Source organism: Coloeus monedula (genome assembly GCF_965178545.1).
Source record: "Coloeus monedula genome assembly, chromosome: 3".
In the NCBI taxonomy this organism is placed as follows: domain Eukaryota; kingdom Metazoa; phylum Chordata; class Aves; order Passeriformes; family Corvidae; genus Coloeus; species Coloeus monedula.
Genome location: NC_138783.1, coordinates 26,637,841 through 26,664,487, shown reverse-complemented (window position 1 = coordinate 26,664,487; position 26,647 = coordinate 26,637,841). Strand labels below are relative to the sequence as shown.

Genomic DNA, 26,647 nt, shown 5'->3' with positions numbered 1-26,647 from the left:
CTGGAAGGGGCCACAATGGGTTGGTTATCTGGTCCAACCTCCCTGCTCAAGCAGGGTCATTCCAGAGCCCATGCCACAGGACTGTGTCCAGACAGGTCAGGAATATCTCCAGTGAGGGAGACACCACAACTTCTCTGGGCAACCTGTTCCAGTGTACGGTCACCTACACAGTAAAGAAGTTCTTCCTTATGTTCAGGTGGAACTTCCTGTGCATCAGTTTCTGCCCGTTGCCTCTTGTCCTATTGCTTGGCACCACCGAGAAGAGCCTGGATCCATACTCTTGGAATTCCCTCTTTAGATATTTGTACACATTGATGAGGGCCCCTGTCAGCCACCACTTCTCAAGGCTGAACAGGCCCAGCTCCCGCAGCCCTTCCACCAAAGGGAGATGCCCCAGTCATTTTCGTTGCCCTCCGCTGGACCCGCTCCCGGAGCTCCATGTCTCCCCTGTCCTGAGGAGCCCAGAATTAATAGAGCACTGCCGATGTGCCTCACTAGGGCTCAGCAAAGAGGCAGAACCTCCTCCCTCTGCTGGCAACGCTCTTCCTGATGCATCCCAGGATTCCGCTGCTGCCGGGGCTCCGCGCCGCGCGCGCCCCTGGAAGCGGAAACGCCAGGAGGCGGCGGTTCCGGGGGCGCCGCCGCTGCCGTGAGGGCTGTGCGGGAGGAGAGGGGAGGAGAGGGGCTCCGCCGCCTCCGCCGCCGCCCCTTCCGCCACCTCCTGCCTTCTCCTCGGCGGAGAGGAGGCCGCCATGCACCCCGTTTTCCAGAGCAGTCGGCGCGACTTCACCTTCGGGCCGTGGAAGCTGAGCGCCGCCCGGACGCACATCATGAAGTCGGCGCAGGCCGAGAGGTGGGGCGGGCTCCGGGCCGGCGGCGCAGGGAGGCACAGCACGGGACGGTGCCCCCGCTGCTCGGGGGCCGCCGCGGGGCTGCGGCCTCGGCCCTCGCAGCGAGGGGCGGGAGGTGTCGGGTGGCCTTGCGAAAGAAACACAGAGCGCTCCTAGGCTGGGGGAGACGCTGTTCGGCCCAGTTACGGGGGGGGACTGGGGTTTTTCCTTCTCTTCAAGCTTGATTCTCTGGCTGGAGAAACTGGGGTGATTGGGTTTGCAGGAAATTTCCAAAATTAGTTAAAAATCAGTTAAAAAAATCAGTTAAAATCAGTTTAAATTTTTTTTTGTTTGTTTTAATGATTGCAGAAGGCAGCCTACAAGAAAGACGAAGAGGGACTTCTTACAGGGACATGTAGTACTAGGACAAGGGGGAATGGATTCTAACTGAAAGAGAGGAGATGTAGTTTGGATCCTGGGAAGAAATTCCTGACTGTGAGGATGATGAGTCACTGGAACGGGTTGCCCAGAGAAGCTGTAAGTGCTCCATCCCTGAAGATGTTCAAGGCCAGGTTAGATGGGGCTTTGGGCAACCTGGTCTAGTGGAGATGTCCTTGCCCATGGCAAAGGGGTTGGAACTTGACCTTTAAGGTTTCTTCCAACTCAAACCATTCTGCAATAGTGTGATTATAATGGTTTTGGATCTCTGGACCTCTGTGAACTGAGACCTACTAACCAGAAGCCTCATTTTCTTAATTAGTTTTGAAAAACGATCTTTTAAATGTCTTATACCATGTTTTGGTAACAGCTATTTTAAGATAATGGTTTTCATTAAAAAGTTATAATTTGCTGTCTTCTTGTAGTAATTTCCAGTCAAGTCAAGCCATTGGGGGAAATGTTCCCGTATCAGCATCAAGTACTTAAGTCAGATTTGCTAATGTGTGTTCAGCCGTGCCATAACTGACCTTAGTGGCAGATGAATTTGGCAGATATTTCTTGGCTTCATTTTCTGGAATAAATTTCAGCATACATAGGAATCTCATTAGTCTTTTTAAATGTGCTTTCGTTTATCTTGGTTTTACTTTTTCTGAGGCCAGCGAGGCATTCTCTGGGAGGAAGTGGCTGGTCCTGGCTTGGATGGGTGTGCTACTTGCTGGGTACAACACTGGCTGGATGGCTGAGCTCAAAGAGCGCTGGTGAATGGAGTTACATCCAGCTGGAGGCCTGTCAGCCTTGGTGTTCCCCAGGGCTCAGTATTGGGGCCAGTCCTGTTCAATATCTTTATTGATGATCTGGACGAGGTGCTTGAGTGCGCCCTCAGTAAGTTCACAGATGACCCCAAGTCAGGTGGGAGGGCTAATTTGCTGGAGGGTAGGAAGCCTCAGCAGAGGGGTCTGGATGTGTTGGATTGTTGTGCTGAGGCCAGTTGTAGGAGGTGCAACAAGGTCACAGCAACCCATTTTGTCTTTTTTATTGCTTAGGGAACATAACTAGTATCTCTAGGAATTTTATTTCTGCAAAATATATGTTGCAAAAATCCCTCAGCAACCTGTGTGGAAAGGGGAAGGATTAAATGTGCCATAGCCAAGAACTCTTTTCTGTGTGGGAGTTGGTTTTTGCAGGTCAGGAGTTCCTACACTTGATGAAATGGAAAAGTCCGTAATGTTACTCTGCCTTCTCTGGGAAAAATGTAGGATCTTATTTTCCAAGTCTATGAATTTGCTATTTTTATTTTAGTTAGGTTAGTGTATTGTTCTTTTGTATGCAGGGTTACAGAAATAACCACTTTTGTTCAGAAATGCCTTACTATCAATGAGAACATTATGATTAGGACACTCTTCTTCCTCCCCTCCTTCAAATTAGTGTATTCCCTAAAGCTTTCTTCTCTCCAGATGTCATGTATCCTTTTTGATCTTGATAAGTCAAGTAGGTAGGGAGGAAAAGAAGTATAGGAAGCCTTTTGGAAATGAAGGTCAGAGGATATATCCAGTGTTGGGGTTTGTGTCTATTTATATATAGTATATGTATATATGCACATAAGTTTAAGTAAGTGTACAGACTGATGTAAAACAAAATGTGAAATAGGATGCTTTGGGATCTTCTGCAGGGATGGTGCTTACTTGGTTCATGCAGTACCTTGTCCACTTGGGTCTGTGGCTTTGGCTGTGGCTTTCCTGCTTAAAGTTATGAATACCAGTACGTGTCTTTGACCAGCTTGAAAGACTAGTAGAGCACAGTAGTGTCTTCTGCACTTTTTACATACTCTGCCAGGGTTGTTTTAAGTATCTTTTTTATAGGCTTCTAAATTTGGAGGTATGGACCACTGTGCAGTGAATTTAAACTTGCTGATGATGAGTCCTTGTTCCTAAAAGTTTTTTTGAGCACCTTCCGAAGTTGGTCCATCGACCATCCAAGGATTTGCTAGCACAGGTTGGAAATTGCTTCTACATGCTTCTTAAGTATTTTTTTGATTCCTCATATGTGATACTTTTCTATAAGCCTGATGGAGAAGGAGTGTTTTAGAAATGCTTTTGTGGTGGAAAAGTCACTTCGGATCAATGACTCCACATTTCAGGTGAAAAGAATTAACCTGGGAAAACAGCAAAGTCTTGCAGAACATATTGATGATGTGTCTTCTAAATTATCATGGTTTAAAGAATCCTTGTTCCAAAACAAGGACTGCTTTGACCAAGCTATAGCTGACTGATGTCTCTTTTGTTTTTCTCTGCAGGTTGGCTGATGAATTACACATGCCTTCCCTGCCAGAGATGATGTTTGGAGACAATGTCCTAAGAATACAGCATGACCATGGTTTTGGAATAGAGTTCAATGCTACAGATGCTTTAAAATGTGTCAATAATTGTCAAGGTATGATCAAAGTCGCTTGTGCAGAGGAGTGGCAAGAGAGCAGGTACAGTATTTTATCACCAGTGGGCAAGTACTGGTGTGTTGTATATGAAACCATCATACAGTAGTTAAAGGAACAAACTGAACTCTTGAAGAGCAGGTTGCATTTGGTTCTACCCTAGATACAGCATGTGATCACAGAAGTCACTTCACTTTTCTTTGCTGTCATCATCCTTTGTTAAATTGGGTCAGCTGTATTTTTCAGCTGTGTCTTGGCTTTCTTAAAGTAAACTTCAAGTTTAACCTGACTTAATGCTGTTCCTGTTTATTCAAACTCACAGGGCCTTGAGCATTACAAGATTGTATTGTGTGGTGTTGCAAAGTGCTGTACATGTTCAAAATCTTAGCCTTAGGAATAAAGCAGAACAATTACCATGCATGAGAACTAATTATAATGCTTAGTATTTGCCAAATTGGATTAGTTGTAGAGCACCTGGAAATAAAGCCCAGAGAGAAAGCAAAGTTGTCGTGAAAACTAAGGCAAATTGCAGTGTTAATGATTGCTGTGTGTTGTCAACAGATCACTTTCTGCCTACTTAAAGAAAAATTGATCTTGAAATACAAATTTTTCAACTGTATTGCATGAAAATCTTTATTTTGAGTCATAGAACTGAGATAGTGTTACATTGAGAATTCTTATAACTGTTTTCAATAACTGTTGTTATGGAAACAGATGTTGTGAAACCATGATTGTAGCACTTGTCTTGACATTGTAATTGTAGCGCAGACAGTGCTGCTGGTTTTCTTCAGGAACAGTGTGGGAATTCTAATGCGCAGTCTTACGTGAGGTTGTAGTTTTTTGGGAATTGCTACAAGGCAATTACTGCAAAGCTGTTTTTCACTTTTTGAGGAGTGAGACTGAGCACACTAAGGAAGTTGTCAAGCCATATGACTGGACTTACACAACAGACTACAAAGGAACTTTGCTGGGAGATACTGCAACATTAAAGGTAATCATTTTCTTCTTGTTAATTGCTGGCTGCATCTGGCTTCAGTCAAACTTTTTTTTTAAAGCTGTCATTTACCTTTCAGTAGGTTTCTGTAAAATCTTTTGTGATTCATAACTTCTGATTTCTCATGCCTCTCAGCATTTTATCCTAATCAAATCATGGCTTATTTTAATAACAGGGTGGGCAGTGTCTTAAAGTGTTTTAGGATTAAAGCACATGGGAGTCCTCAATTCTTGCTGGGGACCCCTCTGGAACCCCGAGCTCCTCACATACAGCAGAACTGTCAGCTGTGTCATTCTGTAGTACCTTCATGCTCTGCTGCTTGCATGTTTGTCTGCTTTCTGACCTGACTGCTTTCAATGGCCTTATGTTTTTCTGCAACAGTAACTCAGTAACTGCTCATATTTAAACTCACAGGCCCTCCCCTGTCTTTACTTACTTGAAAATAAGACCGAAGTTCCCAGCTTCTCTTCACTGCATACAGGTTGCTTGCTACTAAGCAGATAATTTGTATTGATTGACTAGACTCGCTTTAGTTAGAGATCATTTGAGTTGTGCTGGAATTAAAAGTACAGCATAGAAATAAACAGTATTGGTCCGTAGTCTTTGGGGACCAGGAGTCTGTGGAGACCATGAGATGGAAAACATACAAGTACTTGATTTCCATGGGAAGGCTTTACTAGAATCCTTTGCAAGGTGTGTAGTGGGCTAGGGATGCTAAATGCATGGAAATCTGTTTATAAACCTGAACTTCTCATACGTATGTTAAACACAATGCATCTTCAGATGTTTTGAAAGAAAGATTTGAAAGAAAGTGAGCAGAATTGTTTGTAGCTGAAACCCTACTGAGCCTGTACGCAGAGAGAAGTTTATTCAGAATTTTCCACTCTTAGTTTTTGCTTTGGCTTGATATTTATTTCCAAGAAGAAACTCTTGGAAACTTTGATTTTAACTTTTTCTCTTAGAAATTTGGGGTGTCTGATGCTTAGTGCCCTAAAAGTTTTTTCCTTTCTAAAACTCTGGAATTCAAAATATCAGGACAAACTTTATGTAGTTTGGAAAAAAATTAATATGCTAACTCTTCTTAATCTTTTTCTTTAGGTTGTTCCTACAACAGAACACATAAATACAGAGAAATTGAAAGCCAGGGAACAAATTATGTTTTTTGAAGAAGTACTCCTGTTTGAAGATGAACTCCATGATCATGGAGTATCAAGTTTGAGTGTGAAAGTAGTGAGTATTGGGAGGTGTATAAAACATACCTAGGGACTCAGTTGGCTGATAAATGCAAAACACAGCTGCATTTTGCATGTTGTTCCTTCTGGGATTTAAACTTCAAAGCACAAAGTTCTTCATCCTTGCTCTTAGAAATACAATCTTACTGGAAACAATGTTGACTTGAAACCTTTGTCATCTGTCGTTTGCTCCAGGGGGCAAACTTGTGCTCCAGGATCTTTTCCCTCCTTTTGCATCCTCCCTAATAGTCCTTTGAGACACTGTCTGCCCCGCTGTCCAGCCATAGCTGTAGCAAATCAACAGCCCAAATTCTGACTTCATTCTTGAAAACTTCTCATATGGTCTTCCATTGTGAATATCTGATGTAGAAAAGTACATGCTTGAAGTAAACCTTTGTCATGTGCTGAACGGATTATCTTTATTTTTGCAGAGAGTTATGCCTTCCAGCTTTTTTGTGCTGCTGAGGTTCTTCTTGCGAGTGGATGGGGTACTCATCAGGATGAATGATACAAGGCTTCATCATGAGGTAAACCCTTACTTTCCATCATAACTATTTTATAGAGATTCCCTTGCCGTTTTACTCTCAGTGACCTGATATTCCTCTAATTTAATACTGATGTTTGGGGGCATAAGAACTTCCAAGTGTATTTTATTATTGTGGTGGTAGTGAACTAGCAACCAAGTTCTGGATGCCATGGTATGTGAGCAGAGTAGGCTATCCCTCATGGGATGTAATCATTTAAATACATTTGTCAGACACAGATTAGAGAAGGAAGTACAAGAGGAAAAAGAGGCAACATTAAAGAGTTCAATACTGGCATGTCTCCAAGTATGTTATTTTTGTCTTATCTAATAGAATTAGACTGCAAGTGTAACTTGCAAATAACTGTCCCTAGTACATAGAGATCTGGTATCTCATGAATAATACAGGATATTAAGATTTATGGTTTGGTAATCCTATGTAGATGTGTAGGAGTTCTAGCAGTGTAAAGATCAATGAGCATATTCAGTCACAGAATTTTTTTTGATGCATGCACACAGAAAGGTGGCTTTTGGAAAAAAGAACATTGGTATTATCTGTCTTCATGAATTTGAATGTGCATTTCTTCTCCTAGGTGAAAATATGTGGTCAACCAAATTCCAGTGCTTACTAAATTCAATGTATTTAAAATGCTTAGTTTGTACTGATACCAAATGATCTCTTTTTTCCATTAGGCTGACAAGACCTACATGTTGCGAGAATACACATCCAGAGAAAGCAAAATATCAAGTTTAAAGGTATAGCATTTTTTAAACTCACTTTCTTTTTCTTCTGTTTTTTTTTTTGTTTTATGGTCAGCATAGAAAATATTGTGATCCTAAGTCATTCTTTGTAAGATTTTGAATTAATACAGAAGAAAATTCTTTCTGCTTATGCAGCATTTGTTTTGATGATTTTAGGGCAGATTGGCATTTTGTGAATGCTCAGATCACATGACAAGATACGGGATTAGGTCACTTTTTCTACTTTTGAGTTAATAAAATGTTGTTATTATTTTATTTTTTCATGAACCGTTCAGCCACAAAATCAGGTACTCCATGTCCCAGGAAGTTAAATTTCATGGCTGGTTGTGTGCTTCCAAGCAGTATTAGGGGTTAAGATCTGTTTGGTAATAGACTCTTCCAGTTTTTTTCAAATATTTGAGGTTAATAGGTCACCTTAAAACTCTAGTAATGGCTCAGAGTAATTTGTGGCACATTCGGAGTTGCAGCTGTTGATTTTTATTCTTCAGCCAACACCTGAACTTTCATTTTCTTGTACCTTTCCTTCTCCCTTATTTTTCCTTTGCCTCTGGAAAGTAGCTAGTGTGTTACTGACCTGCCAAGGGAATACATTTTCTCTTGTGAGGAAAGGGGCACTGTATCATTTCTTAACAATATGTGATCCCTATAAACAAAACTAAATCCAGACATGAGCTTTTTGATAGTTTTGTAATTTTTGAAATATAAATCAATGATCTAGGTTTTACTTCACCTTATGTTTAAAAATCTGTGCTGTTAGATCTTTTTTCCTGGCTGTTGTTACAGAGCGGAAATGCGCGTGGCTTTCAGCTTCTGTAGGTAAAGCAAAAAAGATTCCTGCTTCACTGAGGTTTGAAATAATTAAAACAGTGGTATGGTTCCTTATGTGGTGTAGAGGTAGGCAAATTAGAGGTTGCATTTGAATAGCTCTGGTTGAACTTAAAGAATGTTGTTAGAAATTTGAAGGTTATTTCATCAGTATAGATTTTTATTTCCCATCAAATGTCTTGTATATGGGAAAGTGGTCTACAGGGATCTCCAGAGTAAAATACTGGTTAACATAATGAAACCACCTTATTTCTTAAAATATGAAATTAAAATCCAAGGAGTTTTAGTATTTTATATAAAAGTCTGTGGTGGACTTCATAAAAACTAAGATACGTGTTGAGATTGAGCAATTGATAATTGATCAGTCTGAGCAACACCAGTGAATACATTGCAGTGGTGGCTAGAAGAGATGGAATTCTTTGTGGCCATCCTAGTCTCGTCTGGAACTAGAACCTTAAAAAGACTGTTCCATTCACATTTAAAATATATTTTTTAAAACATTGTGGGTGCTTATGGATATCTCTGACTTCCTTGCATTTTTATAATCTGCTGCTTAAAAATGTTAAATACTTTTCCTTGGCCTATTGATCCACATAACGAATAAGACTGTCCATTTGAAGTTATAAGGTAAATTTTAATAATCATACCTGATTCCAGATGTTTACATCCAGTAAATTATAGATTAATTGTCTGTAAAAGTTTGGGGTTGGAATACTTTTTTTTAATCCCCCTTTTCTTTCACTTGTTTCACGTAAAATTTTTGCTTTTTAGAACGTTCCACCTTCCCTGTTCACGGAACCTAATGAGATCTCTCAGTATCTACCCATAAAGGAGACAATCTGTGAAAAACTAGAATTCCCAGAGGAGCTGGAGCCTAAACCAGAAACATCACTGGAAACCACATGTTCTAAGTCTAAATAAATGTGACTTTATATGGACTTGAAGTAGACTGGAGATAATGTGATCACATAATTGTTGGCATGGGGGGTGTTTCACTACTAGTGGAATGAAGAATTTGGCTAATTTTTCTGTAGCCTGGAGAGAAAACATTTCAAGCAGGTTTTGCTAATGGTGTTTTTTGTTAGGTTTTTTTTTTTTTTAACCTGTATCTGGAGTTGATGATAGATTGGTGGGGAGTTACAGTTTTCAACAGCATTGGAGAAATGACTGTTGGGAGTTTGTGTTCTGTTTAGTTCACCCAGCAGGCAGGAGTATTGTCTGGACCCCCCTCCACTAACACTTCTATGAAGATTTTGTTATTGCTGCTTCAGATACTAAGAGACTACAGGAGCTGTAAAACTGGCATGATTTTATTTTTATTGAGAAATAATCCACAGTAAAAAAAAAAAAGGTAAAAATTCCTTTGCATTTATTTTGATCTGTCACTCCTAAACTACCCATTTTGCTTGGCTTCCCCTGCTGTGAGCTGATAACCAACGAAGTTACTTTTTGTGGTCTCTGATCCAGAATCTCACCTAAGAATATTCATTTCATCTGAGGATAGGCTTAAAGTGTAGGGGAAAAAAAATGCATTTATTCGACACTAGATAAAGGTAAAATTATTTGTGAAGCATTAACTCCAGAGCAGGAGAAAAGCTGGAGGTTAATAGAGTAACTGGGAAGTCTCTTCACAAACGCTGGTTTAATCCAATGTCAGCTGGAGTTCTCTGGGCAGTTGTGGGAGTCTCGCTTGGGGTCCCTGTGCTGCTCCAATCACGTCCTGTGCTGGGAAGGCATTGCCCTGCACTGGCCTTCCTTTGAATGTTCCGAGTGTGATGGTTCTACTGCCCTGACAGCCAAATTGCCAAACTGCAGTGGGGCATAAGGCTGGGGAAGTCTGATCCCTGAAGGATGCTGGTATTTGCAGTTTGAGAAGGGAGATCCTGTATGGCCTTAAAAGGATGCTAATGTATTCCAGATACATAATTTCGGTTTATTTTAAAATTCTTTTAAAGTTCTGATATTAATAGATGTGTGATCACTTGTATAGTCATGGTTTCAACACTCTGTAGATTAAACTTAAATATTGGTATTGCTTTTGGAAACCCTACAATATATTACTGGTTTGGCCTAAGAATGGGGCAGCTGAGCAGACTTGTCTGGGTTTACTGCTGACACTCCGTACAGGAAGCAAGTAACTGCAGCAAAAAGCAGGCCTTGAGGTGTAAAGTGCTTGCAGATAAGAACATGTACACATTCTGATGTCTTGGGGTTTTTGTTTAAAAATCTTCATATTCTACACTGCATGGCTTACTAGAAGCAACCCACCACAAAACCCAGTATTTAACCAGATCTTTTGTGGTTTTCGTATAGAGAAGACCCTGAGGTTTTTAGGGGAAAAAAAAGTCTACTGCCATCTAAGTGACTGTTTCCTTAGTAAAACAAGTAACACACTTCACTTTTATTTGAGGCAGCCTGGTCTGGTGAATTCAGCGTCAGGTGGAAAGGCAGGAGCTAGCTGCAGGTTTTCCTATGTCACTGATTTACTCTAACCATGGAGAGGTCATCTCTCTGTGCCTCTGTTCCATGTATGTAAAAATGAGAATTAATATATGCCTACCTCACAGAGGGACTGTGAGGATTAGTTTGTACAAAGTTATTGGTTAGAATATTTTTTTTCTGAATACACCTTCAGCCTTATCTTTGGAATCCTTTGGAAAGGATTACTGCAAAAAAAATCTTACGATCCATAGGATGAGTAAATAGAACTGAAATGAAACAATTTCTGAAGGAAGTTATCAGCCATGATAATTATCAGACACAATCTGGCTGAAGGAATTTATGGCCACTTTGAAATAGAAGTGAGGTCCTCTGTGTTCCCCGTTACAGTCCTAAACTTTGTTGGCTTTTTTTCATCTTGTTGCACTTGTTTCCTAAAGATTTTCGTGTCAAGATGAAGAAGGGGACTGCAAATGAATGCAGCATGGAAGAGATGAAAAGTCCATTTGGTAATAGAAGATTATTTGGGTCCACTCCAGTGATAGAGGGAAATGAGGGAAGAGTGAAAAGGAAGGGAACAACGAATGGGGATGAAGAGAGATTTTTCTGGTAGAAGTAAATCATGACACTTCTTTTACTGTAAGCATATATTAGTTTACATGCCTTAAAGCTTATAAAAACACACTTTAAAGCTGGTGTGACTGAGAGCAGATCTCATTTAGTGCTGGCATGAAGGAAACTGTATCTGCATTTGTTAATTCAAACTGTGATTTGGGCTTGGTCGGTGATGCTAACATTAAACTCCTTTGGGCTGAATGAAGTAGAGTGTGGGGGAAAGCCACAGAGTGGAGAGGGAGCAGTGGGAAAGGCACTCTGCATGTTTAGCTTATACTGTGTATTTTCTCTTGTCCATTAGACATCCTAATTTGTGACCTGTTGGTAAAGTTCTATGGAATGGACTTGTATCCTGACTCTATAGATATGTGCTCTCCATCTGTTCTAAAGGGTGATGTGCATTTCAGTGGAACACACGTGTTGGGGAAATCACAAGAACACATTTAGGAAGTTACACTTACAACAAGTTCAAAATTGGAGCACTTTGTGACTTTCTTACACCACGCGGATTACCAAGAAGCAACAGTATAAACTGGCATACAGCAAGCTCTCTGGCACAAAATTTCCACAGAAAGTACCACTTTGAATAAATAACTTTCGGGGGGAGGGAGTGGGGTGATTCTCCAGCTGTTTTGTGTCGAGTTTAATGTGGCAGTTTATATTGTTCCTTGTATGTTGCTGAATAAAATGTACCAAACATTTTATAGTTCTGTTTTTAACTGAGCGAAATAAACTGAAATAACTTACTTGTGATTCTGAATTTTGCCTGCTAGTAGGACATTGCATCCACATTACCTTTGTCTGGCAGGAGGCTGCTCTGGCTCATTACGAAAATAAAGCGAGACTCTTTCAAAGCGCGAGAAGAGCCACAGTTGTGGGATTAAAATGAAACCTCTCTGACTATAAAATGCGTTTTGCTACTGCCAAGTAATGGATTCCAAAGTGCTGGGAGGCGATAGGATCCATCCACATCCGGACTACATCCCCCGGCAGCCTGCGCGCCGCCCCGCCGGCCTTCCCCCCACCTGCGGTGCGCAGGTGGGCGCGGTGCCTGCCGGGGCTGGTAGTCCCTGGGGAGGGGAGGGAAGAGCGGGGAAGGGCAGGGCAGGGCAGGGCGCTCCGGCCGGCCGGGCGGGGTGTGGAGCCATGGACAAGCTGAAGCGGGTGCTGAGCGGCCGCGACGCGGAGGAGCCGAGCGGCCTGGCTGAGGTAGCGCGGCGCTGCCGCTCCTGCCTCGCTCCGGGGCGGGGGGACCCGGGCACCCCTTCCCGGTGTGTTCGGCGAGGTGGCGGAGCAGCCACCGCGGAGCAGTCGCCGGTGGCGTGGGCGGGCGGTCCCGCGTGGGCTCCGCCAGCGCTCCCCCCGCGTGTCCCGGTGCCTCGGCATCCCCCGCTTCCCGCGGGACACGTAGGGAGGGTGGCTGAACAGGACACGGCGCAGCATCTGAGAGGAAGTTTTCGCGCTTGGTAGGAGGCAAGAGCTACAAGTAAACAAGTTTCGCTTTTGTTTTCCTCGTTTCCAGGTTATCGATTCGACTTCGTTAGGTTGGGGCACCCGAGTGAAAGGCTTCATTGCGTGTTTTGCGATTGGATGCCTGTGCTCGATCTTGGTAAGGACTTTTTTCCGATCTCCCCAATATCTGAGTTTCAGGAGCCCAGATAATTACAGCCTTGCTCTGTGCTGTTGCTTGATTTTTCCGAGTCTCTGCGGAGACGTCTGACTGTTCCAGTTATACGCAATACGCTGACTCTTAACCAGAATGCCAATAAATGCGATTTACTTTTGTATGTGTGATTCTGCAGTTTGGCTTTAAGTTTTCCTAAGATTTCTTTTGTGATGTGACACTTCTTGGAGATATATATATATATAGTTTATATATATATTGTTTCAATTTAAAGCTTGTTAATTTTTCCCTCCTCTCTCTCTAAACGTTCCTTTTTAGGGTAGTTGTCTGCTATGGATACCAAAGAAAGGGCTGGTACTCTTTGCAGTTTTTTATACTCTGGGGAATATTGCATCTATTGGGAGGTAACAATCTTTATATATCATTTCCCTAATACAGATGAGAAACAAAAGCAGAATGATAGTGCATAAGTGGTAGAAATTCTTGCATTTGCAAGAGAAGATATGCTTTTGTAGATAATTTTCTTGTTGAATTTTACAGAATAGCATTTCCCCAGTAGTGCTCTGAAATAGTAAAGAACATTTTAATTTTGTGTGCTGTTATTAGTAATGCATTCAAGGTAAATGTTGCTTGTCAGTAAACAAGAATCAAACTCGTGCTTTAAACATTGAGGTTTTTTGATTTTGTTGGTTCCTCCTCCCCAAGATAAAAATAATTCTTCACCATTTTGCATTTGGAAGTGTTCTCTGTGTGTTGGTGAATATATTTGGGGCAGTCTGTCTGTCAGGGCAAGCATATGTGGTAAGACTTCATGGCCATTGAGGTTCCTGAAGCAAAGCCCTGCATGCTCTGTGACAGGCCCAACTTTCTGTGATTGTGGAAACTTAGCATGATGTTAGAAAGCATAAATACTGGAATTTGAAGTAATATGCTAATAAGGCAGAATAATATAGTATGTGGGGCAGAAATATCACTTTAGATAAAACTTTCACCTTGTGTAATTCATCCAGTATCAATCACCAGGGCTCTAAATGAGGCTGCAGGTCTGGTAAGGGATCAGAGAATGGATCCAGGCCTGAAAACAGCCCTTTATGTAGAGGAATTGAGCTGGATTACCTGGCAATTCATGCAGATCCTCTGTGGATGGTGTTCTTGAAATGCAGATTTAAAAAGCATTTTTGAAAAGCATCTGTCAAGGATGATCTGATTGGAGCTGACCTTGCCTTGTGCTTCTAACTTGATAGCTCTGCTCTGCTTATGTTAATTTCAACTGAACAAGTGTGAATAAAATTGTAAATACCTTGCACAAAGAAAAGGGGGAATGAATTTTGTCTCATTGTATAATCCCATTTCTTTTGTTGTGCAGCGCTGATTGCCATAACAACACAGTGTACTGGTGCCCCTATGGCAGCAGACAATTTCATCTTACCGAGTTTCACTTTTACCTCTCTCATTTCCGTGTTCATCTTGACTTGTTTTTCACAGCACTATGTTTCTTATGGGACCAATGAAACAATTGAAGCGGATGTTTGAGCCTACACGTTTGATTGCTACTATTGTTATGCTAGTAAGTATCCAAGGAGTAGCTTTTAACTCATACAAACCAGGGAACAATTTTCATTGTGAAGTCCTTTCATATCCAGTGATCCAGCTATGTCTCAGGATGTGTCTGGGGGTGGTTTTTTGGTTCATCTTTTCTTAAAATACCAAACACTGCACATCTGCTGTAGTGGAAAGGTAAGCGTAGCACCAGAAAAGCACCTCTCTGTTAGGCAAGACTGAGCTGAAGCCAGGTTGTTTTGCTAAATGAGCATTAAGGGTCTGTGGCTGGTGTGTGTGAACCATGCACGTGCTTTTTTTAGGGTGTTGAGGTCACAACATCGTATTTATGTGTTGCCTAAGAAATGAACGATGGGAAACTAGTTTTCTAGAAGTTGTTCTATGGATGTTGCTAGGTATGTTATTTTGCATAATTTTGTCTTTTTATATTCTGTCTGATGGCCTTGAAAGAGCTGTGTAGGTATTTCTACCTTGATAAAATCATCTCTTTGTGACAAAGCAGCTGGGGAAACTCTGTGCCTTGGTCACCTTGCATTAGGGATCATCCCAGCTGGGTGATAGCTTCAGGTTTTGAAACTTGTATGACAGAATGAAATTACAAATTCAACATTCAGTGGGGTCACTCTTGGAATTATTTTATTTTCAGAAGATGGAAATTATAGCAACCCTTGTGCTGTGTATGTCTCTGTGTCTGAAAGTTGCTGCTAAGTTTCAGACTGACTCTTCTTTAATGTGCATGGGTTTTTTTGATTCTGCAACTTTGCCATTTTCTCCTGGCAAGTCAAAAACACGAAAGGTGGTTTAACTTGCATGAAACTCCTGTTTTCAGTCTGAATGTCTTCAGAGTGTTTGCTTGGCATCAGCACTTCCTAATTTCTCTTTACACATCCAGAGGTGCTGCAGAGCTTGAGAAATTGACTGTGTATGCTTGCAGATCCAAGCAAGAAGCTACTGTATGGTGTATGTGTGTTTTGTCTGCATTCAGGATACCCGGAGTCAGGAGAATTCCTGGAATGTTGTTCACTGGGATAAAGCCAGTCATTAGATGTATGATGTAGTATTTAGACCAATATACAAACCACCACCTTAAAACTAATGGAAGAACTGCATTTATTGTCAGGACTCCTGGTTGAGCTCAACTGTGTGACTTCTTTGGCAATGCATGTCTCAGCGTCTGAACATACAGTACTGTATTTTTTTTTCCATTCTAGCAGAAAAATACACATTATAAGCTCCAGTAGCACAATGGTCCATGTGTATCTAAAGGCTGTTAGATGTTGATAAAGCAACATGAATTATCAGCCTCTATCATAGATAAATGAGCAGTCATGTCTTAAACTGAAAATTAAAACTAATGGGAGGCTTCTCTTAAAAGTGAGGGTTAAAGCAGAAAAATAATCCACAATATCCTACTACCCCCCAAGATTTTACCTGTAGTAAAGAAAGAAAGACACAGTGCAACTCTGAAAACAGAAAAAGTGCTGGGTTAAATGACTGTGCCTTACTTGAATATGTACACAGGAGAGCTACTGAGCAATAGCCCAAAGTTCTTGAAATTGTAGTATAGTTTTAATTGGTGAGCTTTTAAATAATGGCGTAACTTCAACCCCATGGTAACCATGTAATCATCAGGAACTGTTCAGGAGCAGAAGGACTAAGACTGGTAACTGAAAAGTACTTGAAAAGTCTTACTTATGCAAAATGATGAAATGTGGTGTGTGCTTATGACACCAAGAAGTGTGTGGGATGGAGTAGTGACCTGCAAAAGAGCTGCAGGAATCTCTTCCTCTTGCTCCTTTGCAGCCGTAAAATCATTTTCTGGGGATACCAGGCTGATATTTCCTCATTGCTTTAATTCACTTCAGAAATGTAATAGCGAGAACATTTTAAATACAAGGAACTTTTAAATACAAGGAGCTCTTACAATGCAGGATTGAATAAAATTGTGAAATGATGTAATTAATTTCTGTCTCTGTGAAGGACCCCATTACAGCATTGCAATGTCTATAGAAGCTGGAGTTTCTATTTTTAATTTAAATAATTTGTTTTCTTCTAGTTGTGCCTCATACTAACACTGTGTTCTGCTTTCTGGGTGAGTACTGGAGTCCTGTATGTTTATCTAACTGAAGTTAATATAACTGGAGTATATTTTAAAAGTAAGATTCTTACACTGTTTTCTCTGCTGTGTTTCTTCCTCTCTCCTCTCCCCTCCAGTGGCATAAGGCGGGACTCGCGCTGCTTTTCTGCATCTTACAGTTTTTTGCCATGGCATGGTGAGTGATTTCCTTCCTACACACTCCACTTTGTGTTGCACCTGACATCAGTAGCTGAATTGTGAGTGGATTTTGACCTGGAGTTAGAGGGAAGGAAAATTTTTACCTTGTCAATCCCTTAGATTCAAGACAATGCATCAGTGAGGAGCTGACCTGTTCCCAATTCTTGGTCTCTCACACCACTGCAGAAGCTTTGGAGGCAGAGCTCAGGGCTCCATTTCTAGAGGAAGTTCCTTTGGTTTCTCTGAGCTTGAACTGAACTTGTTTTTTTTCTTTCCCCTTTAAATCAATTCGTTGCCTACTATCTGGGATTCCTCTTTTACACTCTCCTGAATTTGTCTTGTTCAGAGACCCAGTTACGCCAATCAAATTGTTAATGTTCTTCATGTTAACATATGGCCTGTGCAAGGTCACCAAAGGGGTGCACAAACTGATATGGATACCTAGCCAGCCCTCAACACTAATCTTGCCTACCTGTAGGTGTTGGAGCATGAAGAATACCAGATGCAGGAGAGCTGTGTTTAAAATGCTTTCACAACATCCCCCTCTATTTGGCCATAGTGTTTCATACCCTGGCTGGGCTAAGATGGCTTGCAAGGATACTCCTTCCTGTTACTCACAAACTCAAAGCTTCATTTTGGTTGTGTAACTTGCAGTTTAGCGTATCAGAGGGGTTGCTCTTGTTTGTGACTAATAAAATCTGACATGAAAAGTAACTTTCAAAATTTTTCTTCCTAGGTACAGCATTTCCTTCATACCATATGCAAGGTAAACTTCCCTACTCTCTTACTCTTTGTAATTTTGAGGTTTAATCATACAGAAGGTTAGTTTAGAGAGCCATTGTAATGTGTGGCTTTAGAAGGTTTTCCATGGTACAGGAAATACAAGTAGTTAAATCTGAAAATGAAAATAAGCATCTTCTCTAGTGGGAGAACACAGATGAAAAAAACAAGAGGGCTTCCCTAGAGATATGTAAGCCTGCTGACCAAATGCTGAGCATAAGGCTTGCCTTTGGAATGCCTAAATGTTGTCCAAAATGCTGCTAGACAAGTGTATTCTTCTGTGTCGCTTTTGTCCTGTTCTCCCCTGTGAGCCCTGTTCTGTGTGAGCACACAGTTCTCTCTCCTGCCCCATCGCCCCACCCTTCTCCAGTGCACTGCCTCAGTGCAGCCTTGCAGGTGCCACCTCCACAGCAGGTGAGCACTGAGCAGACCTGCTTGTCTCTAAGGCATTTGTGTAGTCATGCAAATCATATTAATGCAATTAATACATGGTCAGCTGATCTCTACAGTCCTCAGTGTCAGTGTGATAGCAGCATGGAATGCCTCTTATCAAATAACATAACTGAGGTGAGTCTGACTCTTTTTCTTTCTCCTGCCTGTAGGGATGCTGTGAAGAAATGTGTTTCAGTCTGTCTGTCCTAACAGGAATTCTGGATGCCTCACAAAGTTCTAGGAAGCTCTAGGTAGAACTGTGTTGAGATCACTGTGTTGTGTAGTTTCCTACTTCTGTCTTGAACACGTGCCTTTCAGCTGCTTGTTAGAAGCTCCTTGTGTTACACCCAGCGTCTGCAATTGCTTGGGTTGGTAAGCAATGGTGTCTGTGGGACAGGGGGCTTGTGATCAAATGAAATTCAGTCTGGCAGAAGAACTGGGCAGAGATCCACAGTTTGTTATGGTAATTCTTGCATGAATTCGTGCATTTGGTTTTGCAAAAGTTTCAAAGTAATACGTGAAGTGTGTAAAATGAAGACCTTGGCTCTGATGGGACTGTGGCAGTTCTAGAGTTGAAAATTGATTTCTTACCAACAACTTGGGATTTTTTTAAATAGCCTTATGTCACTTAATCTTTGCACTGTTTGCCTTGGATAATGGAATATTGGTATTCTTTCTTTTCTTGTCTCTCTTGCAAAATCTTAGGTTTATGAGACTTCTAAAGGATGTAATTTGAAAGTCAAACACTGTTGTGGACTAACCATGAGATGTTTGCATCTGTAATGAAGTATTTAATTCTCAGTATACTGATAGTGTTTCCTTAAACAAGGAAAGGGACATTTTCATCTGTAAAAACTTGTTCTTGTAGGAAAAGCTCTCGTAAAATAAGGTTGACTGATGTTTTCAGCCACCAGGAACCTGAGTTCTTCTCCTTGCTTACAGCTCATGGTTACAAAGTAGGAAGCTGACATTTTTCACATGAAGTGAGGTGCTTCTCTTTTCCTCCAGCTGTAGCATGAGAACAATGCAAAGGACATGGTAGGCAAGCAATAAAGGAATTTATGTATATCCTTTCTTAAAGGACAAACTGTCCTGTGAGCTATTGTTTTAAGCAGCCTGGGTCAGGGAGAAGACATTTTCTTCTGAACTTGTAAATAAGTTAAAACTCCAACATTTCTCTTTGTTTCTTTGTAAGTGGAATCAGTTTTGTTTCTGGTAAAACTCTTGCACACCCCAGTGAACTGCTCTGCATGGAGGAGACAGCACAATATTCTATTGCCTGTCGTAGCAAGGAGAGTTTGTAACAATCCTGCTGCCAGCTCCAGACAAATGCTGAGCCATCAGTATCCAAATTCCAAGGTCACTCTGCGCTCTCTTTATCTTCTGAGCTACATATAATCTTTTACTCCCACAGCATTGCAGTGGTCAGTTTCATATCTGAGCACAGATTCCTGCTTTTGCTGTGTGAGGTACTGTTTAACTGCTTTCCCCTTTCCTTTTACCAAACTGTCTTGCTGGATGATGATTATCCAGTGCATTCTAGTGGGAACTGAAGCATCTCTTCCTCAGTCTACCAAGAGTTTAGTTGTTTAAGAGCATTGTTTTTGCATGGCAAGTGTATCCCTGACTTGTACCACAAAGATTTTAATGTAGGAAAAACTTAGATCTATTTGGCAGTAAAGTATACGCTCACAGTGAAGGCAAATAGTTCTGTGGCTTCTAGAAAGTTAATAAGAATTTAGTTAATCCAAAATTTTTAATTGAAGTGTCCTGATAATTTATAAAGCTCAGTACCATCCAGCTGTTAGGATCCTCTAAAAAAAAAAAAAAATTAAAGATTCCCTTTTGTAGATGGTATGAAAGGGAGATTTTGACAAGTGTTCTGTGGATTCCAGGTGTCCAGAATTACTGTTGCAAAGACATTTGAATGGAAAATGCCACCTTGGAAAGATGGCACTGATGGTGGGATGAATCAATTATACAGGTTCAAGTGCTATGTCCTGGTGCTTTTTTTTATCTCCCCGGATTTAGAAGCTAGTGTTGAAATAACTACATTGACTATTGCTCTTCTTGAAAAGAATTGGTTAAATGCCCAAGAGAGACTGGGAATTTAAGAAAACTGATACTTCTTTTCCCTGGCTGATCTAAGACAAGTGTCCAAAGTGATGTGTGTCTTTTTTATCAGGGAGTAAGTTCAAAACCTAATTTACATCTGTCAAAGGATCTAAGCTAGTCTCTTCTTAGGACTTTGATAATGTTTACAGAATTCCTTTGTATAGGGGAAATTGAAATGCTACCCTAATGCCTTATAAATTCCAATTTTCCTTTAATTTTAACATCTCCGAATGACCCTGGAAAAGCTACAAGTACAGTATACATTGTTTCTCCTTCCCCTCTCCAGCAAGGTTATGTTAACCCTGATAATCATTCCAGGTTCAGCAGCCAAGATAATGGAATTTGACTTCTGGGGTTCTTGTTTTGGTTACTTCAGATTAGGAGGAGTAAAAGCCTTTTGCTTATTCCTTGGCTAGCTTGGGCAGGATTCTGGTAGACTCTCTGGCAGTTCTTCTGGAAGAACAATAGAATGGGGTATGTTGAATGTTAGTTTTTCAACTTGCAGAGTAGCTAACTAGAACCTTTTAGCTGGCTCTTGTGAGCACAGCCACGCAGAAGTAGGAAATTTATGAAACTACCAATAGATAGCACATAAATGAGTATTTTCCTTTCCCCCTCTCTTACCAGTTTCAAACTGTAATTCCAGATTCACAGCCTTTTATTCAGTAAGAGAGAACAAATCTTCATTTGACTGCACAGCACATGAGGCTAAGAAATTGTGCCCTTACAGGAAGGGAAGCCAAGGGGAGATGGCAAGGACACAAGGATCACCAGAGTGCCACTGGGGTTTATGTTGCCCTTTGGTGTTGTATTCTGTTCCTGGGGACATCAGACAGTAGGAGAGATTTGCCTTATTCTTGCCAACATGTGAAACATACTCAGGGTTTGTCGCTTCATCTACAAGCAGTTTTGGTTTAAAATAGCTCTCCCAGAACAAAACTCTTTAGATTCTTACTTTTAAGTAGTTGTGTTGAGGCTGTTGCCAAGTTTAACAGCAAAAGAGATTTCCACTTTGTTGAATACTTTATTTTATATGATTTTTACATAACCAGGGAGTAAACTATATGAATATTCCTTCTTGAGTAGTTTTCAGTCTGAATTAGATTATACCATTTTACCTTTTTTTTTTGTCATTAAACCTACTTTGTGTTACATTTTGATGTCATCAGCTTTGGTTATGTGCTTGGCAGGAGGCACGGTGAGCATTTCTGAAGCTTTCTGTCTCACTGTCCTTCAGGGCAGGAATGTTTGCTGTGTGCGCTCTGCTGCGAATAGAGAGTTTGTGGTTTAAATCACAAAGCTCCTTCCTTCCCAAAGTCCTTGCTCAATTACCTGCAGCACTTACCTCAAGGCTGAATTCCCTAAGGAAACTTGCTTGATGTTGGGTGCCCATCTCAGTAGGATTTGGTGTTCTATCAGGAAGTGCTTTTTGCCCAGCCTCACTGTTGACCAACTTGTCCACTTTTTTTACTTTTTGCAGTACAGATAACATAACCTCAGCCAAGCAGCCTTAGCGTGCAGTTCTAGCAGGAAATTTGTATGTCCTGGATCACCTGACTTTCCAGCTATAGTAGAAGTGGAAATGGGGAGGGCGGTAGTCATGTATTCCCAAAGTACTGGGACTCTGTACATTGAAATGTGGGATTTTTTTTTTTCACTACTTCAAGGTTTTGCTCTGTTTTATGTGAGGAAGTCCGTTATGAATACTGGTACTATCTGAAATGATTCTACACTGATTATGCTAACAATTTGATCTCATTTAGTATTTACAGTAATAAGATTGTTCATGAGCTGTTACAAAAACCAAGGACGAATTTTCTGCCACAAGTTGAAATTCTTTTCAGAAACCACGTTTTAAAAAGGAAAGTGTGTTGGGCTCTTTGTGTGCCTCCGACTTTCTGAGAACGTCTCTTGCTTCGTTTTGGTCCTTAATCATGTTCATGAAAGTGAGATCACTGTGCTATTGTACACTGAGGAGGAGGAGGATATTTAAACACATTTGTCTTAAATACTGATGTTTACAACCGTAGCAAATACTGACCATTTTGGAGAGAAAGCACAGAAATGGTTTATTCTCTTAAAACCACGTGCCTCGCTGTAATGTGAGCACTAAATTTTTGAACGGCTGTGGAATCGTTTTGTAAAATAAAAACCAGACTCAGAAATTCTCTGCAATGTTTTGTACTGTTACTGATTCTGTTTGCTGATGTGCTTTTTCTATGTATTTACACTGTTTGATTTCTACTTTGATAAATATTCTTTTTTCTGACTTACAACTTTTTCTCTAATGAAGTGAAACCTTTACAAGTGCTGTTTTTTTCCTTCAATAAAGTTATCCCTGCATTAAATGAATGGTTCTTATGGTTAATATTCTTAATGTACTTACAGCTTTTTTAATGATGCTGATTCTCCAGATGATGCTGAAGTTGCTGTGGGAGGTTTGTTTTCTTCTGTGTATTTGTTTTTCTTTAAAGTTATTGTCCTGTCCTCACTTCCTTTGCTGTGCACACAACATGTACTGCTGGGGGGAGTCCTTGTGTCACCAGTCTTTTGCAGCAGCTTCACCCAGCAGTTGCAGGCACCTAGACAACTCGTTGGCATGACTGGAGTTAAGGTGAGGATAATGCTTTTGTTGCTTCATATTTATTTACCTCAAGAGTCAATATAGATATGCCAACAAGCTATCCTTAATCCATGCTACAGAGAAAGTAATGCCTGGTGCTATTCTGTCAGCAGAGATACCAGGAAGCAACACGCCTCTGAAATCAACATGCTCTGAGTGCTGATGTACACTCAATAGAATGTAAATGAAGCAAAATATCAATGATTTATGAATGTGTATTAAAAATAAATAGAGGCAATTATTTTAATTTTTTTTAACTTTCAAAAAGCTGGGCTGTTTAAGTGTGTGCCTAATATGAATCCAAAGAGTTGCTGTGGTTTAATATTCCTTGGCAGCATATCAAGCTGTGTGTGCATCAGGCTGTTCAGGGTTTGTTACACTTTCTCCTAATTGACAGGCAGGTGGTTTTTTTTCCTGTCTGCAAGGGTGGTGGTGAGACTTGTGTGCTATGGGAGACTGCATTACGTTTTCAATTACCTTTCTTTTCTTGTTTTTTTGATTGCAAGCTCTGTCTTGCAGCTGACTTAACTGAAATTTCTATCCTACAGGAAACTCCAAAGTTGTGTTTGGAATACAAGCAGCAGTCTGTCTTTTGTAGTATAGAAACCCAGGGGTTTGCATTTTATCTTTTTGAAAAGGTTAGAGTGTCCCAGGAGTGTCAAGAAAGCTGGATACACGTGTGTCATATCAAGACAACTGTGATTCCTCAAAGGGCAATTAATCCTTTCCATGTCTAATAGCTTAGAGGTATTTTACTTGCCTAACAACCTCCTGCATAACAACAAAGCTGTTGAACTTTGCCACTTCATTCTCATGCTGACATCTTAATACCTGAATGGTTAAAAAAGAAGTGAAATCTTCATTTGGAATCCCTAAACAGTGATCAGCTGCTGTAAAATGCATTCTGTTGACGAATGACTTTGCTCCTTAGAAATGCTTTGAAAGGGTTGTGCTACAGCATCTAGTCCCTGAATCCCATTACCTTGCATTCAAAGTTACCAGCATTCAAATTCAGTGACAAGGCTCTTGGGAAGCTGCTGCAATGTCTGCCCCTTTCCTTTCTCCTTCCCCAGTGTCTGATTTGCAAGAGAAGGTATTTCATGGATGTGAGCCATTCAAAGGTGGGGGCTGATAGTTATTTCCATCCCTTGCTTGTACCTTTCCTACTAAGCTCAGCCTTGGTTGCAATACATGTGGGGGTACAGGCTTGTAACTGCCCAGCTGAAGATTCCTAAAGAGAAAAAATTCTGATTTTCTCACTTTTCAGAAAAAAGCTGCTGATGAATTAGAGATGGAATAGTCTATCTCAGCTGCCAATCTTTGGGATTTCTATTTTAAGTTAGCCTGGTTGAAACCCTTTTAAGTTTCTCTTGCGTTCCCTTGTGGCATCTCTAAGAGAAGTTATTCCCAAGAATTCGTGCTTTCAAACCTCTGTGGGAATAAGTGTGGAGCAACATGGGTGTAGTGTAAAAATGGTACAATGAAAGTATCATGTAGTCAGCGTGATTTCATTGCAGCTCTGAAGGGCTGTCATGCCCTGAAAGCTGGGGAAGTACTGAAAGCTGGAGGGGGGCTTTATACAAGGGCACATAGTCAGAGGACAAGGGTGGATGGCTTCAAACCGAAGAGGGGAAGTTTGGATTAAAGATTAGGAAGAAATCCTTTACTGTGTGAGTACTGAGGCACTGGCACAGGTTGCCCAGAGATGCTCTTGATGCCCCATCCTTGGAAGTGTTCAAGGCCAGGCTGGATGGGGCTCTGAGCAACCTGGACTAGCAGAAGGTGTCCCTGCTCATGGGAGGGGGGCTGGAACGAGATGATCTTGAAGGTCCCTTCCAACCCAAACCATTCTCTGGTACAGTATGTGGTGTGAAAACAAAATATTTTGTTTTCACAGGCATGTACTCCTGTGGTTTCTGGTTGTGTGTAACAGGATGTGTGAGGCTCACTGCTTTTGAGAGAATCAACTGCTTCATAGGAGTTATACTTGAAACTTGTTAACCCTCGTAGTTAGCAGAAAGCTTTAACCTACACATCCAGGTCAAAAGTGCATGTTGCCCAATAAACACTGAATGTATTACTTTTGTTCTGAGATGTTGTAAGTAGAACTTAAAGCTTTGGTTAGAATCTCTTACTTTTTTTATATAATTTTCTGATCTTAAAGATGGGGACAGTAATAGTTTCTTCCTCTAGGTGACAATTCATGTCTGAAGACATCACTGAAGATTTTCAAGTAGAAAAAAATGAATTAGGGAAAAGTATAATTATTGTTTAAAATAAACTAAGTTACATTTATCACCAGCCTGACTACATATATTTGGTTTGCTGTCAATGTTTTGGTGAGGGGTCTACAGGGGTGGCTTCCCTGAGAAGCTGCCAGAAGCTTCCCATATGTTAATAGAGCCAAGGCCAGCCAACTCCAAGATGAACCCACTGCTGGCCAAGGCTGAGCCCACCAGCAACTGTGGTAGTGCCTCTGGGGTAATGTATTTGAGGAGAAAAAAACCTTGCACTAATGCAGCCAAAGAGGTGGGACAGAATTTTTGAGAGGAACAGCTCTGCAGGCACCAAGGTCAGTGGAGAAGGAGGGGCAGGAGGTGCTCCAGGTGCCAGAGCAGACATTCCCCTGCCGCTTGTGGAGCTGACCATGGTGAGGCAGCTGTGCCCCTGCAGCCCATGGAGGTCCATGGGGATGCAGAGACCCACCTGCAGCTGGTGCAGGACCCCATGGCAGAGCAGATGGATGCCCATAGGAGGGTGTGACTTTTTGGGAAGCCCAAGCTGGAGCAGACTCCTGGACAGAGGAGTCCACAACGGAGCAGGTTTGCTGGTGGGACTTGTGACCCTGCAGAGGACCCACACTGGAGCAGCCTGTTCCTGAACGATTGCAGCCCATGGAAATGACCCACACTAGAGCAGTATGTGAAAAACTGCAGGCTGGGGAAAGGACTGGTGGAGAAATTCATAGAGGACTGCTTTCCATGGGAGGGATCCTATGCTGGAGCAGGGGAAGAGTGTGAGGAGCCCTTCCCCTGAGAAGGTCGCTGGCAGGGAGGAGGAAGAGAAAATCAGGAGGGAAGTTAGGCCTGGGAAGAAATGAGAGGTGGAGGAAAGATGTTTTAACATTTGGTTTTATTTCTTATTAGCTTACTCAGTTTTGATTGGTAATAAATTAAACTAATTTCCCCAAGTCAAGCTTGTTTTGCCCATGATGGTAACTGGTGAGTGATCTCTCCCTGTCCTTATTTCAACCCATGAGCCTGAGGAGGGGAGAGACAGAGCAGCTTTGGTGGGTACCTGACACCCATCCAGGGTCAACCCATCACGCTACATTAGGTTTTTTCTTTGGGTTTGTTTTCTTTTTTTCCTTCTCTTTTTAAAAAGCAGAAAGACTGCTGTGGAAAGCCTTCCCTGCTCTCTGGGCTCGGAATTAATCTCAGTTATAATCTCAGTTATAACACCAGACAGGGAGGTACCACTTGAACAAGCTGCCTGCCTTGCTGCTAAAAACATACCCGATGGAAGTTACTGGCACTGTCCCCTCACCCTGACATTAATGCAAAGGCTAATCTTCTTTAAGTCTCTTCTAGCCTAGCAATCTCTTAAGGGGCTGAATACATGATTAAAAAACAGAAGGAAAGCAGCTGTCTTTTTATCCTTTCTTAATTATTCCGTGGTAGCTGATAGGTGTTGATTTCCTGGGAGTGTCATGGTGATGGAGGTTACATTTCCCTGTGTTGTTGGGACTCAGTGTTCAGAGTGGGGTTAGTTGGATGCTGCAGTGGGAGCTTTGGAGATGGAAAGAGTGAGTCTTATTTTCTGCAATTTCATCTGATGATGAAGGGCTGCCTTCTATTTGGAAACATGCAGCTAAAGGCCAAAAAACAGCTATCCAATGTCAAGGCAAGAAAGGGCTCTTTAATTACCTTTTTTCTTGTTTGGGTTATTTTTTTCTTTCTTTCTGTGTACCCCACCAGCTGGTGGCCGGGAGCATTTAAGAACAAGCTTAATTAGAAAGTCAAAAATAACCCCTAGCTTTTTCCTGCTGTAGCTTGGGGAGTAAAATCCAGTAAGTATTGCAGGATTGTTCTGACTGTTCTTTCACTGCTCTCCCCAGTCCTCATTGCTTCATTTAAAATATGAGTTACTAAA

General features: G+C 41.4%; 2 protein-coding genes across 3 annotated transcripts; both read left to right on the top strand.

Annotated features, from left to right (window-relative positions):
* The first annotated feature begins 636 nt into the window (after positions 1 to 636).
* On the top strand, positions 637 to 11,805 carry TIPRL (TOR signaling pathway regulator). The gene is made up of 7 exons (XM_082278094.1): positions 637 to 853; positions 3,562 to 3,741; positions 4,588 to 4,687; positions 5,789 to 5,920; positions 6,354 to 6,449; positions 7,139 to 7,201; positions 8,804 to 11,805. The coding sequence occupies exons 1-7, from the start codon at positions 753 to 755 to the stop codon at positions 8,951 to 8,953; spliced, it is 822 nt and encodes a 273-aa protein (XP_082134220.1). The 5' UTR covers positions 637 to 752; the 3' UTR covers positions 8,954 to 11,805.
* Positions 11,806 to 12,222: 417 nt separating this feature from the next.
* On the top strand, positions 12,223 to 22,294 carry SFT2D2 (SFT2 domain containing 2). Of its 2 annotated transcripts, XM_082279307.1 has the most exons (8): positions 12,223 to 12,295; positions 12,609 to 12,695; positions 13,029 to 13,114; positions 14,196 to 14,277; positions 16,327 to 16,362; positions 16,485 to 16,543; positions 17,282 to 17,311; positions 17,928 to 22,294. In XM_082279307.1, the coding sequence occupies exons 1-8, from the start codon at positions 12,233 to 12,235 to the stop codon at positions 17,965 to 17,967; spliced, it is 483 nt and encodes a 160-aa protein (XP_082135433.1). In that variant the 5' UTR covers positions 12,223 to 12,232; the 3' UTR covers positions 17,968 to 22,294. The 2 variants fall into 2 exon arrangements, with proteins under 2 accessions (XP_082135433.1, XP_082135434.1); XM_082279308.1 differs by lacking the exon at positions 16,327 to 16,362.
* The last annotated feature ends 4,353 nt before the right edge of the window (positions 22,295 to 26,647 follow it).

What these genes read in the sequence shown, in the direction of transcription:
- TIPRL (XM_082278094.1), top strand. Translation starts at nt 753, where the DNA reads ATGCACCCCGTTTTCCAGAGCAGTCGGCGCGACTTCACCTTCGGGCCG. An exon ending in CAAGTTTGAGTGTGAAAGTA is followed by an intron (nt 5,921 to 6,353) that starts GTGAGTATTGGG and finishes TTATTTTTGCAG; the next exon opens with AGAGTTATGCCTTCCAGCTT. An exon ending in GCAAAATATCAAGTTTAAAG is followed by an intron (nt 7,202 to 8,803) that starts GTATAGCATTTT and finishes TTTGCTTTTTAG; the next exon opens with AACGTTCCACCTTCCCTGTT.
- SFT2D2 (XM_082279307.1), top strand. Translation starts at nt 12,233, where the DNA reads ATGGACAAGCTGAAGCGGGTGCTGAGCGGCCGCGACGCGGAGGAGCCG. An exon ending in AGCCGAGCGGCCTGGCTGAG is followed by an intron (nt 12,296 to 12,608) that starts GTAGCGCGGCGC and finishes CCTCGTTTCCAG; the next exon opens with GTTATCGATTCGACTTCGTT. An exon ending in CAGTTTTTTGCCATGGCATG is followed by an intron (nt 16,544 to 17,281) that starts GTGAGTGATTTC and finishes TTTTCTTCCTAG; the next exon opens with GTACAGCATTTCCTTCATAC.